Here is a 17,983-nt window from a genome sequence, read left to right as displayed (position 1 = left end):
ACTGCCATCTTAGTTGGCAGTTAATTTGCATATAGCCCTGATTAGTCAATGAAAAGGGTAGCGTCGTACGCCAATTACCATTTTTCTCTTTTATTAGTGTAGATGGATAAGTTATAAGCAAATGGGATGGAGTAAGTATCTTCAAAAGGAACAGAATGTCACATTCATAAAATAAAAACAGACTACTATAAAAGAATATATTTGTGATTCTACAGTTTTAAATGACTTTTAAAACACTTTACTTTCCTTCAGTATTTTTATTAATAATGATTAATGAAGTCTAAACCAACAAATTCACTAAATAGCTTATGGCATCTACCTAAACAGTGATTACTAAAGGGAGAGAATACAATATCAACTTCAGAAATAATGATCACTGTTCTAAGAAAATACTTTTGAGCAGAGGTCCTCAAACTTTTTAAACAGGGGGCCAGTTCACTGTTCCTCAGACTTTCCACACATGCGCACTGCGGGCCCGGGACGAGTCGGCTGCTAAGCAGGACAGGCAGCGGCAGCAAAAACACCCGGCGGGCCAGATAAATGTTTTCGACGGGCCGCATGTGGCCCGCAGGCCATAGTTTGAGGACCCCTGCTTTTGAGTATGCTACACATCTCGTTTGTCTTTGTTTATCTAGCACCTTCTAAAAAATATGTCTTAAATCATAAATATTTCTTAAATCATAAGCTGAGCACACTCTTTTAAGAGCTATCAGCTCCTCTGGAAGACAGCAGCCTGCCTCTGCAAATGTTGTGGGAAGGTCAGGATATGGATTAATTTTAATATTCAAAATAAAAAATGACAAAGATTTTACCATAGCCGGATTGGTTCAATGGTTAGAGTCTTGGGTTTGGTTCCGGTCAAGGGCACACGTACCTAGGTTGCAGGCTTCATCCCCAGCCCTGGTCGGGGTGCATGCAAGAGGCAACCAATCCATGTGTCTGTCTCACGTCAATGTTTCTCTCTCTGTCTCTACCCCTGACAGAGAGAGAAAAATCTCTCTAAAGATCAATGGGGAAAAATGTCCTTGGGTAAGGATTAACAACAACAACAAGATAAAGATTTAAACATTTTTCTGCCTAGAGATGGAGCTTGAACTAGATTTCTCACAATCCTTTTCAGCTCTACTAATCTGGTCTATGGAGAAAAATGTCCAACTCCACTCAGCATGAACTTTAGAATGAGTCCTAAGTTACTATGCACAGAAAAATAATTTTTATCCTTTGACCTGCCAAACTTCTAATAGACAATGTAGTACTCCAATACATAAATTAAGATGAGCAGTACAACCACAATAAGACAGCAAACATACACACCTCCTGTTCTTCCATTACCAATCTGCACAGCAGGTTGAAGGCTTCCTTCATTTTGCAATAAATGAGGCAAATGATAATAAATACTTGGCACGTGGAGAGATTTTTTTCCTGTTAACTCCTTTAATAGCTTTAAGGTATTATCTGAAACACAGAAGTATAATTATTGCACAAGACACCTTACCTATAGATGTTGCAGTTTTTACAAATATAGCAGTAAAATTTATGGAAACTAGAACTAAAGAATTTTATTTCCTAATTTCATACTTTGGTGAATGGGATCTCCATTTGAAGTGAAAAAGATGCTTTTGCAATAAAATTAAATGATGATACTAAATTTTGGTGAAAATGTAATAAATGTTTCAGCTATTCAGAAAAGCATCAAAAACCCTGAAACACCTCTGTCCTGTTATTCAATAACTTCCCTTTTAGGAATTTAACTTTTATGCATTCTGTGAATATTCAGTGATTATCTATTTTGTTGCAGCCACTGTGCTGTGTTGTTAAAAATCAATGGTCAGCCCTAGCTGGTTTGGCTCAGTGGATGGCGCATTGGCCTGCATACTGAAAGGTCCGAGGTTCGATTCTGGTCAAGGGCATGTAGCTGGTTGCGGGCACATCCCCAGCAGGTGGTGTGCAAGAGGCAGCTGATCGATGTTTCTCTCTCATCAATGTTTCTAGCTCTCTATCCCTCTTCCTTCCTCTCTGTAAAAAATCAATAAAATATATATTAAAAAAAATCAATAGTCATCAAAACATAGATCTTGTTTTTAAGAAAGGCATAACCTAATGAAAATAAGTTAAGAGCTACCAGAAGTGTGATTGATTTATATGCAAAGATGTTTATCACAGAGCTATAAACTGGGGCAGAAAAACCACTCAGAAAAGTCTATTTGCCTAATTATTAAAAAATGTTTAATATATTACAGTAAATGATTAGCTGACAAGTTATACAGCCATTAGAAATGGTATTTTTTGGAGAATATTCAATGACATAGTAAATTCTATTACAGAATTTCAAGAGTAAAAATCAGGCTATAACACGTAACAATTCTGAAGAAAAATATTCGTAAAAAAAGACTAGACAGAAACAAAATAATGTTAACTGAAATCATTTGGCAGAAAGCTTATGGATGATTTATTTTTATTATCTGTACCATTCCATACTTTCACTTATTTTTAATAGTATTATTTTTTTAATCCTTACCCACAGACATGCTTAGAGAGAAGAAGGAAGGGAGGGAGAGAGAGACTGATGTGAGACAGAAACATCAATTGGTTGCCTTCTGTGTGGGCCCCAAGCAGGGATCGAACTTTGCAACCAAGGTATGCGCCTTGACCATGTATCGAACCTGCAACCACTCAGTACACAAGATGATGTTCAACCAAGTGAGCACTCTGGCTGGGTTACCATTCCATAATTTTAAATGTTACTGTGCCATAATACAATTTCATAATCAGAAGGGAAAACAATTAAGGATGAAGTTTTTAAAATAAGGTAAGGTGGTGAATCTTAAAACAAGAGGAATTAATGGTAAAGGATTAGAACAGATTATGCTAAATGAAAAGTACAATAATCTTGAAATAGTATGTAAATTTAAAGCAACGGATACACATATATCAATTTGATTATTAGAATAAGAATGGTACAGAAACAGAGAGATGATTGGCGCTCATCATATTCTAACCAGAAGTTCTCAGAGAAAAAAGTCAAATATCTCTAAAAGCACCCATTATAAAACTTAATATTTTTTTCTTATAAGTCAAATCTAAAAGCATGAATTGCTTCAAAGAGCTCGAGATTCTCCAGAGTCCAACTGAGGCCCATACAAGTCACAACATAAACATGTATGAATGCAAAGTTAAATTTTTGTCTCATTTTGAATATGATTTTAAAAACATAAAAACACTATATTACCAATGAAACTTGTACAACTGAAATTTAACCCATTATTACTCTCCTAAATTAATAAAAACTATTTTATAATTTACCATAATAGGAAATTTTCTGTGATGATTTCTCTCTCTCTGAAAAGGTTAATAAATGTTGGCTGATAAGCTACTCTATAACTTTCAAATAAAGTATTTCACACAACCCTCTGAAAATGATCTTCTTATAAAACTAAAAATATAATTTGTACCTGAAAATGTATTCAATGTGTCCTTACTTCCATTTGTCTCTGCTCCTACACGCCTGAACTGCTGTACAATGGCACTTAATTCAGAAGAACGCTGTGAGATTCTATGTTCAGCTATCCGAAGACGTTCTTTCAGAGCAAGAAATTCTCGTTGATAAGCAATCAATTTTTCTAGAAGCAAACCCAAAAGTTATTAGTGTATTTCTAAAAGAAATATTACAAATAACATAAAACAGAACTGAAAATAAAAAGGATCCCTGATGAGTTATATAACAAAGCACCATTAAGTGTGCTCTTAGTATCTGTCAGAATATGAGTACATTAGAAATTAAAAGATAAGGAGAAAAAGACAAAAGTTTTTAAAATTAACACTTCAAGGATAATACTAACATCCTTTCTCAAAAGGCACAAACAACTGTAAAGATGGAAAAAGACAGGGATGAGGCACTGAAACTAATGATAATACATCTAACTAGAAGCCCAGTGCACAGATTCATGCACTGCCAGGGTCCCTCAGCCTGGCCTGCAAGGATTGGGCCAAAACCGGCTCTCCAACATCCCCCGAGGGGTGCCAGATTGCAAGAGGGCAGTTCTCGGGTGATGCACCCTGGAATTGGGCTCCCTCGTCTCTGGTTCCAGCTGCATAACCCGAGAACCGCAGCTGCCAAGTCAGATGCTCCTGAGTTGAGCATCTGCCCCCTGGTGGTCAGTGCACATCATAGCTACCAGTCGGACGGTCAAATGGTTGGCCAGTTGCTTAGGCTTTTATATATGTAGATGACATAATCAATATAACCACTTATATAGCATAATTATTGATTTCCAAGGTTAAATATTGCCTCTGTACTTCCTATTCTGCAAAGATTTCCCTAGGCCAGACTTCAGCCACATTCCTGATCCCTAAAAACTTAATCAGGTAAATGTAAGATGATCCTAGTTGAAACCCATTCATTTTATTTTATTTTTGTTTTTTATCTCTAGCTGGCTGACTTCGCTCTTGTCTAGTTCAATATATTATCATAATAGTCTTTTTTAAAGAAATCTTTATTGCTGAAATACACTAATCCTCAATACACAATCATAATAGTTATAGTCTTTTTTAAAAAAATATTTATTGAAAGCATTACTTATGTTCCGTTTTCTCCCACTGCCCCTTATAGCCTGCCCCCACACCCTACTCCAGGCCTCCACTACCCTACTGCCTGTGTCCATATATGCATACAAGTTCTTTCATTGATCACTTCCCACCCACCCACTCCTGCCTTCCCTCTGAGATTCAACAGTCTTATTCCATGCTTCTGTGTCTTTTAATCTTATGCCATGCTTCTGATCTATTTTGTTCAACAGTTTATTTTGTTCCCTAGATTCCACAAATAAGTGAGATGATGTGATACAGTGGGTCCTTGACTTACGAGTGTCCCGACTAACGAGTTTTTTGAGATACGAGCCGTCTCTCGGCCGATTTTTTGCTTTGAGTTGCAAGCTAAAATTCGGGTTATGAGCCAGCTTCAGATATCCCACCGCTAGTTGGTGCAGCGAACGTCACAGTGAACGCCACAACATCAGCCCGGCATCACCTGTCTCCCTCGTTCACTTTAAGATTTGACATACGAGTAATTTGAGTTATGAGCTCCGTCACGGAACAAATTAAACTCGTAAGTCAAGGCCCCACTGTAGTTGTCTTTCTCTGACTGGCTTATTTCACGGAGGATAATACTCTCCAGTTCCCTCCATGCTGTCTCAAAGGGTAAGAGATCCTTCTTTTTTATTGCTACATATTCCATGGTATAAATGTACCACAGCTTTTCTACCCACTCATTTACTGATGGGCACTTGGGCTATTTCCAGACCTTAGCTATTACAAATTGTACTGCTATGAAGATAGGGGTGCATACATTCTTTCTAATTGGTGTTTCGGGTTTCTTAGGATATATTCCTAGAAGTGGGATCACTGGCTCAAATGGCAGTTCCATATTTAATTTTTTTATGAAACGCCATACTGTTTTCCATAAGGTTACACCAGTCTGCATTCCCACCAGCAGTGTACTAGGGTTCCCTTTTCTCCACATCCTCTCCAGCACTTGTCATTTGTTGATTTGTTGATGGTAGCCATTCTGATAGATGTGAGGTGATACCGCATTATCATTTTATTTTTTATTTATTTATTTACTTTTGTTTGTTTGGCTGAGGGGAGATTATTAAATGGGCCTCCACCCCAGCCCCTACCCTCACTGAGCCAATACTTCTACCCTTGCTGTCCCAAGGACAGCCCCTGAACCAGTGGTTCTCAACCTTCCTAATGCCGTGACCCTTTAATACAGTTCCTCATGTTGTGGTGACCCCCAATTTCACTGTTACAAATTAAACATAATTAAAGCATCAGGTCTCTGGGTGCTCCTCAAAACTCCCATTAGGTGCTTGCCTAGGAGACCCCTCTCTGGCCACCAGGAGTGTAGAACCTTCCAATTCACTTTGAGGGGCACAGTGACAGCCCCCAAAGGCGACAAGATCCACTGCTGTTAGCACCTGTTTCAACTGCCGCATTACCATTTTATTTTGCACTAGAAGCCCGGTGCACGAAATTCATGTCATGGAGGGGGGTGCCCCTCAGCCCAGCCTGCACCCTCTCGTAATCTGGGACCACTGGCTCCTAACTGCTCGTCTGCCTGCCTGATCTCCTCTAACCACTCTGCCTGTCTGCATGATATCCCCTAACCACTCACCTGCCAGCCTGATCGCCCCCAGCGGCATCTGCCTTGGCCCCTGCCATGGCAGCTTCATCCAGAAGGACATCTGGAAGGTTGTTTGGCTGTCCAGTCTAATTATGATATTATGCTTTTATTATTATAGATAGGTGACTTTGAGCCTTTTTTCATATGTCTCTTGGCTAACTGTATGTTCTCTTTGGAGAAGTGTCCACATAGGTCCTTTGCCCATTTTTCTTTAATTGAATTGTTCATCTTCATATTTATCAGATGTATCATTGCCAAATATGTTCTCCCATACAGTGGATTCCCTTTTCATTTTGTTGATGGTTTCTTTTGCTGTGCAAAAAGTTTTTAGTTTATAGTCCCATTTGTTCATTTTCTCCCTAGCTTCCTTTGCCCTAGGAGATGTATCCACAAACACATAGCTATGAGAGATGTCTGAGATTTTGCTGCCTATGGTTTCTTCTGGGATTTTTATGGTTTCACGTCTTACATTTAAGTCTTTTATCAATTTTGAGGGTTTTTTTGTGTATGGTGTAAGTTGGTAGTCTAGTTTCATTTTTGTGCATGTACCTGTCCAAATTTCCCAACACCATTTACTTAAGTCACTGTCTTAAGTCCATTGTATACCCTTGCCTCCTTTATCAAATATTGATTGAGCATAATGGCTTGGGGTGATTTCTGGGGTCTCTGATCTGTTCCATTGATATATATGTCTGTTCTTATGACAGTATCAGGCTGTTCTGATTACAATGACTTTGTAGTATAATGTCATATCTGGAATTGTGATCCCCCGCCAACTTTGTTCTTCTTTCTCAACATTGCTAAAGCTTTTTGGTACCCATATAAATTTTTGGAGTATTTGTTCTAGATCTGTAAAATATACTGTTGGTAATTTAATAGGGACTGCATTGAATCTATAAATTGCTTCAAGTAATATGGACATTTAAATGATGTTAATTCTACCAATCCATGAACACAGTACATTCTTCCACTTGTTTCTATCTTCCTCTATCTCTTTTTATCATCATCATGTAGTTTTCCGAGTACAACTCTTTTACCTCCTTGGTAAAGTTTATTATTAGGTATCTTAATTTTGTTGTTGCTATGGCAAGTAGGATTATTTGTTTAGTTTCTGTTTCCGAGCATTCATTACTGGTATATAAAAATGCCATCTATTTCTGGGTGTTAACTTTATATCCCTCTCGCAATCCAGGACCGCTGGCTCCTAACCACTCACCTGCCTGCCTGCCTGATTGCCCCTAACCACTCTACCTGCCTGCCTGATCGTCCCTAACTGCTCTCCCCTGCCGGCCTGATCGCCCCTAACCACCTCTGCCTCGGCCCCTGCCACCATGGCTTTGTCCGGAAGGATGACCGGAAGATGTCCAGTTGACCGGGTCTAATTAGCATATTACCCTTTTATTAGTATAGATTAGTCAGCTCAGATAGTCATAACAAAACATCATAAATTTGTGTGGCTTAAACAACAGAAATGTATTTTTCTAACAGTTCTGGAGGCTGGAATTTGGTGTCAGGGTACCAGCATAGCATCATCCCATATACCAGAAAGTGGTGGACCAATTGCCAGTCAGGGCACATGCCCAGGTTGCAGATTCAATACCCAGTCCAGTGAGTGCAGGAAACAACGGGATGCAGGAGGCAGCCAATCAATGATTCTCTCTCATTATTGATCTCTCTCTCTCTCTCTCTCTCCCCCTTCTGAGATCAATTAAACTGAACCATCCTATCCTATATAATAAAGAGGTAATATGCAAATAGACCAGTGATGGCGAACCTACGACACTCATTTTTTTGGTTGATTTTTCTTTGTTAAATGGCATTTAAATATATAACATAAATATCAAAAATATAAGTCTCTGTTTTACTATGGTTGCAAATATCAAAAAATTTCTATATGTGACACAGCACCAGAGTTAAGTTAGGGTTTTTCAAAATGCTGACATGCTGAGCTCAAAAGGTTCGCCGTCACTGAAACAGACTATCACGCCCTCACAAGATGGTGGCGCCCACAGCAGGCCCGAGGCATCGAGGCACGGGCAAGCCTCAGATGGCAGCTGTCTAGCCGCCCACAGCCGGCCCGAGGCACAGGTAACCAGGGCTGGCTGAGGTTTGCGCTGCTGGCAGTGGTAGCAGCAGAGGTGAGATGGGGGCGTTGCCTCCCACCTGAGGGCTCCCGGGGTGAGAGGGGGCAGGCCGGGCTGAGGGACCCCCCCCCCTCCAGTGAATGAATTTTCATGCACCGGGCCTCTAGTAAATAAATAATGTTCTCTAAGTATGGTTTTAACAGGAAAGACATTAGTGATCTATGAAGTGAAAAACTCGTTATAACACATGTATACAGCATGACCCCATTTTAAAAAATATTTATTGGTTGCCTCCTGCACGCCCCTACTGAGGATCAAGCCCGAAATGTGACCAGGAATCATATCGTGACCTCCTGGTTCATAGATCAATGCTCACCCACTGAACCCCACCAGCTGGCCCCATTTTTATCAATACCAGGCACATGAGGTACATTGGCAAGATCTCTCTCCAGGATGAAAGTCTGAAATTGCCCAAACTCCTTTGCAGCAAGGTTTCTGGATATGAATTCGTTTCTGCCGATGGATGTGCTTGCACAATATTTTGAAGGCAGAAGTGGGGCAGCGGCATCTTCCTGCAGTTCGGGCTGCTTGCTGCTGGTGGTCATGTTTGCAGAGATGTGGAGGTTTTCTGCAGCGGAATCCAGGCTGTGCACAGGCAGTTGTGGCAGAGGCAGTGCCCAGTGACCTGTCTTGTGGGAGCTGGAGGGCACTTGCGGGGGTAGCAGTTTCCTGATCCCCGGGTCACAGCTGTGCAGAGTGTCCTAGAAGTCAGTTGTGGCTGAGGGGGCAGCTCCTCCCGCTGGGCAGGGAGTCTCTCCTAGGGGCCCAGCCTAGCACTCACTCCTCCAGCTTTCCGATGATTTCCCAAGCACCAGCTCCCTGTGCTAAAGTCTTTCCTGCCGAAAATAGCAAAGCTCTAAAAACCTTTTGGATCCTCTACTTTCAACGAAAACTATGCTGCACAGGGTCAGGTCTGAGAAGTGGGTGAGGTGTTACAGAAAGCTCCCTTCTTTGAGTCTCAGCTTCCTCTCCTGTAAAACTGAGATCAAAGATTATCTGTTCATAGTTACTGAAGGCAGTGGCAGCTGTGTTTCCCAAAGATGGCCACAACATTTCCTATCCTTCCTGTGGCCTTGCCACTTTCCACCACGTCCTCTCTCTTGAAGTGGGGCTGACCTCTGAATCCCAAGGCCCAGGCCAAAAAGGCACAGGGCTGCAGCCCTGCCCACCCCGCCAGGGTTTCCAGCTCCAGCCCCACCCACACTGCCTGGGGCCTTGTCCTCCTGGCTTGCTTCCCCTCCCGTCTGCAGCCCAGCACCTCACTGCATATCATGGCCCACCTGCTGGTGCTGCTGTGCCCAGCGGGTAAGGTAAGAGCCCAGGTCGGGCCTCGCACCTCCTGGCTCCTATGTGCCACTCTCCTGGCTCCTGTGTGCTGCTACCCCCTTCCCCCTGCGGCCCCTATTCCTGCTGCTGTTCCGACCAGGGCCAGACACCCAGGTGCTGTGCGCGGTCCACGGGGACTGCTGTGGCCACCAGAAAAGCCTTCCCACCCCATCCCCAACTCCAGTGCTCTGATCCCAGTCCACTTCCGCCAAAGGAGAGCTTTGCCAATGCAACTGCCCAAGATGGAGACCAAGCAACTCCAAGGTCCCCAGACCCCAAATTTTTGCCAGCCAAGGTGGTTGGCCGGCTGGTCCCACCCTGATCGGGGTGTTGGGGGCGATCCAGCCCGGATCAGGCTGGTTGCTGGCCGCAGTGGGTGTCATAGTGACCGGTCATTAGGTCGTTATGGTCGTGACGGTGTTACGGTCTCTGGCTTTTTAAATAGATAGTAGTGTTTGTATTGGAGTCATTAGGATTTTCTATGTACAATATCATGTCATTGTCAAACTGTGAGTTTTACTTCCTCCTTTCCAATTTCGGTGTCTATCATCTTTCTTCCTGTCTGATCACTCTGTCTAGGACTTCCACTACTATGCTGAATAAGAGTGGTGAAAGCGGACATCCCTGGCTTGTTCCTATTCTTTGGAAAAATGGTTTTTCTTTTTGCCCATTGAGTATGCTATTGGCTGCAGGTTTGTCATAAATGACCTTTATTGTGTTGAGTCATGATCCTTTTATTCCCACTTTGCTGAAAGTTTTTATTAAAAATGGGTGTTGGATTTTGTTGAATGCTTTTTCTGCATCAATTGATGTTATTTTTGTCTTTCAATTTGTTTGTTATGTATCACATTTATTGATTTGCCAATATCATACCAGTATGCATCCCTGGAATAAATCTCACTTGGTCATCCTGTATTATCTTTTTTATATATTGCTGGATTCACTTTGCTGATATTTTGTTGAGGGTTTTAGCATCCATGTTCATCAGAGATATTGGCCTATAATTCTCTTTCTTTGTAGTGTCTTCATCTGGTTTTGGAATTAGGAACTTGTAAAAAGAGCTTGATAGTGTTCCTTTCTCTTGGATTTTTTTGGGAATAGTTTGAGGAATATATAGGTGTTAGTTCTTCTTTGAATGTTTGGTGAAACTCCCCTTTGAAGTTGTCAGGACCAGGGTTTTGTTTGCTGGGAGTTATTATTATTATTATTATTATTATTACTGCTTCAATTTCCTCAGTTGTTATTGGCCTATTCAGGTGTTCTGATCTTCCTGATTGAGTTTGGGAAGATTATACTTTTCTAGGAATTTGTCCAATTCATCCACATTGTCCAGTCTGTTGGCATATAGTTGCTCATAGTATTTTCTTACAATCCTTAGTATTTCTTTGATGTCAGTTGTTGCTTCACTACTTTCATTTCTGATTTTGTTTACTTGGGTCCCCTCTCTTTGTATCTTGATGAGACTGGCTAAAGGTACATCAACCTTGTTTATCTTTTCAAAGAACCAGCTTTTGGATTGAGTGATCTTTTGTATTAATCTCTATATCACTTATTTCTGCTCTAATCTTTATCATTTTCTTCCTTCTACTTATTCTGGGCTTTCCTTATTATTCTCTTTCTAATTCTTTAAGTTGTAGAATTAAAGTTTATTATTAATTATTATTAATTTTTCTTGTTTTTTTGAAATAGGCCTGTAATGTTATGAATTTCACGCTCAGGACTGCTTTTGCTGTGTCCCAGAGATTTTGGGTTGTTGTGCATTCATATTCATTTGTTTTCAGGAAGTTTTTTATTTCTTTCTTGATCTCATTGGTAACACATTCATTGTTTAATAACATACTATTTAGCTTTCTTATGTTTGAATATCTTTGTGTTTTTATTGTAGTTGATTTCTAATTTCATTCCACTGTGATCTGAGAAGATGCTTGATATGATTTCAATCTCTTGAACTTGTGGAGACTTATTTTGTAACATATTGTCTATCTTTGAGAATCACCTATGTGCACTTGAAAAGAATGTATATTCTGCAGCTTTGGGGTGAAATGTTCCATACATGTCAGTTAAATCCATCTGATCCAGTGTGTCATTTACAGTCACTGTTTCCCTATTAATTTTTTGTCTGGAAGATCTATCCAGTGAAGTCAGTGAGTTGAAAAGCCCCCTACTATGAATGTATTGCTGTTGATCTCTCCCTTAAGTCCTCCAGAAGATCTATCATAATAAAAGCATAATATGCAAATCGACCAAACAGCCAAATAGTGGAACGACCGTCCGGACGCCCTTCTGGACAACCTTCCAGATGAAGCTGAGGCTGTGAGGGCCGAGGCAGCCAGGGCTGTGAAGGCCTACACTTACACAAACTTCATGAAATAAAGAGCTTCGTAGACAACAACAAAAAAAGACTGAGGGAGTTTATTACCACCAAGCCAGCAATGCAAGAAATGTTAAAGGAATTGTTATAAAAAGAAGAAAAAGAAAGGGAGGAAGGAACACAGGCATACAAACAATGGCAACAAACAAGTACCTATCAACAATAACCCTATATGTATTGGATGAAATCCTAAGAAAACCTGACCCATATATATGCTGTCGACAAGAGACCAACCTCAGAACAAAGAACTCACAATGACTGAAAGTGAAGGGATGGGAAAAAATTCTTCAGGCAAATTAAACTAAAAAAAAAAAAAGCTGGGGCAGCAATACTTATATCTAACAAAACAGACTTCAAAGTAAAGGCCATAACAAGAGATAAGGAAGGCCACTTCATAATACCAAAGGGATCGACAAAACAAGAGGATATAACTCCGTTAAACATATATGCACCCAATACAAGAGCATCCAAATACATAAAAATACTTCTGGAAGATATCAAGGGAGAGAGCACTAACAATACAATCATAGTAGGAGACTTTAATACCCCATTGACATCAATGGATAAATCTCCCAGACAAAAAATCAACAAGGAAACAGCAATCTTAAATGATTCACTAGATCAGTTGGAACTAATTGACATGTTCAGAACATTTCACCCCAAAGGTACAGAATATACATTCTTCTCAAGTGCATATGGGACATTTTCAAAGAAAGACCACATGTTAGGACATAGGCTAAGTCTCTACAAATTCAAGAATATTGAAATTATATCAAGCATCTTCTCAGATCACAATGGCATTAAGTTAGAAATCAACTATAATAAAAACAACCAAATACATGGAGGCTAAATAGCATGCTATTACACAATAAATGGTTTACCAAAGAGATCAAAGAAGAAATAAGTAAGAAACATCCTGGAAACAAATGACAATAAACAGAAAACAATCCAAAATCTATGGGACACAGTGAAAGCAATCCTGAGCAGGAACTTCAAAGCACTACAGACATACCTCAAAAAACAAGAAAAGTTTGTAATAAGTTATCTAAACCTACAACTTAAAAAATTAGAAAGAGATCAACAAGAAAAGCCCAGAGTAAGTAGAAGGAAGGAAAAATAAATATCAGAGTGGAAATAAATGACATAGAGACCAAAAAAACAATACAAAAGATCAATAAAACCAAGAGCTGGTTCTTTGAAACAATAAACAAGATTGATAAACCTCTTGCCAGACTCAGGAAGAAACAAAGAGAGAGGATGCAAATAAACAAAATCAGAAACAAAAGCAGTAAAGTAAGAACTGACACTGTAAAGATACAAAGGGTTGTAAATAAATACTATGAACAACTCTATTCTAATAAACTGGACAACGTTGAACTAATGGACATACTCCTAGAAAAACATAATCTTCCATAACTCAATCAGGAAGAATCAGAAAACCTGAATGCACTGATAACCACTGATGAAATTGAAGCAGTAATAAAAAATTTAAAAAACTCCAGCAAATAAAAGTCCTGGTCCGGATGGCTTCACAGGGGAGTTTTACCAAACATCAAAGAAGAAAGAAAACCTATCTCCTCAAACTATTCCAAAAAAATCGGAAAGAAGGAACACTTCCTAGCTCTTTCTATGAGGCCAGGATTACCCGAATCCCAACATGAGATAAAGACACTACAAAGAAACAGAATTACAGGCCAATATCCCTGATGAACATAGATGCTAAAATCCTCAACAAAATTCTAGCAAACGGGACCCAGCAATGCATTAGAAAAATCATACACCATGACCAAGTGGGGTTTATTCCGGAGATGCAAGGCTGGTACAATATCCTCAAATCAATAAATGTGATACATCACATAAACAATCTGAAAAATAAATACCACATCTTACCAATTGATGCAGAAAAAGCATTCCACAAAATCCAGCACCGTCTTTTGATAAAAACTCTATAAAAAGTGGGAATGGAGGGATCATATCTCAACATAATAAAAGTCTTATATGACAAACCTACAGCCAACATCATACTCAATGGGCAAAAACTAAAACCATTTTCCAGAAGAACAGGAACAAGACAGGGGTGCCGACTTTCACCACTCCTGTTCGACACAGTACTAGAAGTGCTAGCCGTAGGATCAGACAAGAAGAGGAAATAAAAGGCATCCAAATTGGAAAGGAGGAAGTAAAACTGCCATTATTTGCAGGTGACAAGATATGATACATAGCAAACCCTAAAGACTCCATAAAAAAACTACTATATTTAATAAATGAAGTCAGCTATTTAGCAGGATATAAAATTAACACCCAGAAATCTATGACATTTTTATACACTAATAATGAACTCTCAAAAAAGAAAACTAATAAATCCCATTTATCATTGCAACAAAAATATTAAGATGCTTAGGAATAAACTTAAGCTGTACCCCAAAAACTGCTGAGAGAGAGGAAGATATGCATAAATGGAAGAATATGCCATGTTCATGGATTGGTAGAATCAACATCATTAAAATGTCCCCATTACCCAAAGCAATCTATAGATTCAATGCAATCCCGATTCAAATACCAACATACTTCACAGACATAGAACAAATATTCCAAAAAGTTATATGGAATAAAAAAAGACTCCGAATAGACGTAGCAGTCTAGAGAAAGAAGAATAATGTTGGAGGGAATCACAATACCAGATATCAAGTTATACTACAAAGCTACTGTACTCAAAACAGCCTGGAACTGGCATAAGAACAGGCATATACCAGTAGACCAATGGAACAGAACAGAGAACCCAGAAATTGACCCAAGCCATTATGCTCAATTAATATTTGACAAAGGAGGCAAAAGCATACAATGGAGTCAAGACAATCTCTTCAATAAATGGTGCTGGGTAAATTGGACAGACACTTGCAAAAAAAAAAAAATGAAACTAGTTTACCAACTTACTCTATACACAAAAATAAACCCAAAATGGGTAAAAGACTTTAAAGATGTCAAACCATAAAAATCAAAGGAGAAACCATTGGCAGCAACATCTCAAACATCTCTCAGAACAATATGTTTACAGATACATCTCCCAGGACAATGGAAACAAAGGAAAAAATAAATAAATGGGACTACATCAAAATAAAAATCTTCTACACAGCAAAAGGAACCATCAACAAAATAACAAGAGACCAGTGCATGGGAAGACATATTTGCCAACGATACATCGATAAGGTTTTAATCTCCAAAATTTATAGGGAACTCATACAATTTAATAAAAGATAAACAATTCAATTAAAAAATGGGGAAAGGACCAAAATAGACACTTCTCCAAAATGGGGATACTTAAGGCCAAAAAGGCATGTGAAAAAATCCTCAAAGTCACTAATCATCTGAGAGATGCAAATCAAAATGTCAATGAGGTATCACCTCATACCTGTGAGAATGGCTATAATCAACAAATCAACAAATGACAAGTGTTGGCAAAGATGTGGAGAAAAGGGAACCCTGGTACACTGCTGGTAGAATGCAGACTGGTGCAGCCTCTGTGGAAAACAGTTTGGAGTTTCCTCAACAAGTTAAAAATGGAACTCCCATTTGACCCAGTGATCCCACTTCTAGGAATATATCCCAAAAAATCAGAAACACTCGTCAGACAGAATATATGCACCCTATGTTCATAGCAGCACAATTCACCATTGCTAAGATTTGGAAACAGCCTAAGTGCTCATCAGCAGATGAATGGATTAGAAAACTGTGGTACATCTACACGATGGAATACTATGCTGCTGTAAAAAAGAAAGAATTCTTACCATTTGCAACAGCATGGATGGACCTAGTGCATTATGCTAAACGAAATAAGCTATTCAGAGAAAGATAAGTATCACATGACCTCACTCATATGTGGAATCTAATGAACAACATAAACTGATTAACAAAAATAGACCCAGAAACATAGAAATATCACAGACTATCAAACCTCAGAGGGAAGGCAGGAAAAGGTGGTGTGTGGGAAGAGAATAACCAAGGAACTCATATCGATATATGCATAACCCATAGACACAGACAACAGGGTGGTGAAGGCCTGGTGGGGGCAATGGGGTAGGAGAGGTCAATGGAGGAAAAAGGAGACATGTAATACTTTCAACAATAAAGATTAAAAAAATAAATAAATAAAATATTTAAAAGGAGTGGGAGGCACAGGAAGATACCTGAGGTATTCTGAATGGCCACATTTGGGATAATTTAAGTACCAAAATAAATATTGGTGGCAAAAGATAACCTATTGAATAAAATAAGAATCCATGAACCCATATCAATGATAAATAACAATTAACAGATGAGGGAAATGTTTCTTTTGGTAGTATGCCAACTAATAAACATTGAAGGATTGATGAATATTAGAAAATCACCATTTTGCAACTATCATAGCAATAACTAATTCAAGCAAGAATAAAAAAATGGATGCTAAAACTAGCAGGTGAAACTGATGAACAATGAGATATATACATCAGCTCAAAGTATCTTCCTACAAAGTGCTTAATTTACAAAGAAGAAATCTGGCAGATATTATCTTAATCAAGTAATCAAAATTCACCTAGACAACAATGGAACAGACATCAGATGCCTCCTGATGTAATGCACAGAGCGCACACCTCATTTATGTGGTATTCCTGCCAAAAATACATAATCTGAATCTCATCTCAAGGAAACATCATACACATCCAAATGGAGAGTCAATGTACAAAACAAAAAGCTTGTATTTACATGTCAAGGTCACCAAAGACACATATTTAGGAATTGTCTAAGAGTAAGAAACTAAAGGAAACATGACAAAGACATGGCAAAGACAATTCTGGGTTAGATCCTGGAGCAGAAAAAAATGAATACTATAAAGAACATTATTGGAGAAAATAAAAATATATATCTATATTTACAGAATAGCTAACATTGTCCCAATGTTAAATTTATAAAATTAGATACTTGTACCGTAAGTCCTCCCTTAATGTCATCAATAGGTTCTTGGAAACTGGGACTTTAAGCAAAACGACATACATAACAAAGCCAATTTTACCACGGGCTAGTGATATACAGATAGGTCTTTGAAACATTACTCTTGTCTACATCAATTAGCCTATGGTCAGGACTTGGTAGGGGAAAGGGCAGCACAACAGGCAGAACTGCGTGCACCTCCTCCCAGGCCCTGGAAATACAACTCAGCTGGAGAACACTCACTTGGAATTACCAACTGGGGTCCAGCTGAGGAGACTTACATCAAGAAAGGACAGAAAACACCTGGAGACCAATAGGAAGGGCAAGGTCATGAGAGGAGCCGACCCAGCTCCCAGGGGTGGCAGGCTAGCAGGGTGGCAGGTGCGAGAGAACGAGCGCTGGGCTAAGGGAGGGTCTGTTCCCTCAGAAGATAGAGGCCCAGAACCCAGGCTAGGCTCCACAGCCCACAGAACCAGAGCCGAGACCCGCGGCCCAGGTAAAATTCAGCCATGAAAGACGGCAGGGCAGCTGACCACAGCAGAGCCTGGAGCCCATAGACCCGTGGTTCTCAGCCTTGGCTGCACATTAGAATCACCTGAGAATCAGTATTTTAAAAAGATTCCCAGGTGATTCTAAAGTGCAGCCAAGGTTGAGAACCACTGCGTTAGGGCATCATCGTAAAGTAAAATTGGGGTCAGGTGTGGATAGAGGGCTTGCGTGTGATCTACCAATCACAGCCGCTGGGGCACAGTTACTCTCCAGCTGTGGACCTGTGTGAAACTACAGTGCTGAGCATCTGCCTCCAGCCCTCCCAACATGAGATGGTGGGGCAGACATAGGGTAATAGTTGCAGACACTCCAGTCAAAACATGGGAAATGAAAGGTAAAAAGGAGTCACTGGTCCAGAGCCCTTGTGAAACCCAGGCTGGCGAATGTTGCGAGTCCCTCAATTAGGAGTGAAGGCTCAGGAATAACCTCTGTGGCTCATGCTCCCCC

The 17,983-nt window shown here is 39.8% G+C and overlaps 1 protein-coding gene across 6 annotated transcripts in view; it reads right to left on the bottom strand.

Moving 5' to 3' along the window:
- Positions 1–17,983, bottom strand: part of MGAT4A (mannosyl (alpha-1,3-)-glycoprotein beta-1,4-N-acetylglucosaminyltransferase, isozyme A) — a 121,003-nt gene that overhangs the window by 57,798 nt on the left and 45,222 nt on the right. For 4 of the 6 annotated variants that reach the window (XM_015570034.1, XM_006773042.2, XM_015570032.1 and 1 more), the window contains exons 2-3: positions 3,453–3,620; positions 1,315–1,455 (exon numbers count right to left, since the gene is read on the bottom strand). In XM_015570034.1, coding sequence (XP_015425520.1) covers positions 1,315–1,455; positions 3,453–3,620 — 309 coding nt within the window. Of the gene's footprint in view, positions 1–1,314; positions 1,456–3,452; positions 3,621–17,983 lie in introns of those variants that run through there. The other 2 variants (XM_015570033.1, XM_015570036.1) reach the window with 2 other exon arrangements.

This window comes from Myotis davidii, unplaced genomic scaffold (genome assembly GCF_000327345.1).
Source record: "Myotis davidii unplaced genomic scaffold, ASM32734v1 scaffold1065, whole genome shotgun sequence".
NCBI classification, from domain to species: domain Eukaryota; kingdom Metazoa; phylum Chordata; class Mammalia; order Chiroptera; family Vespertilionidae; genus Myotis; species Myotis davidii.
Note: the sequence above shows the minus strand (reverse complement) of the source record. Positions and strands in the feature narration are given on the sequence as shown.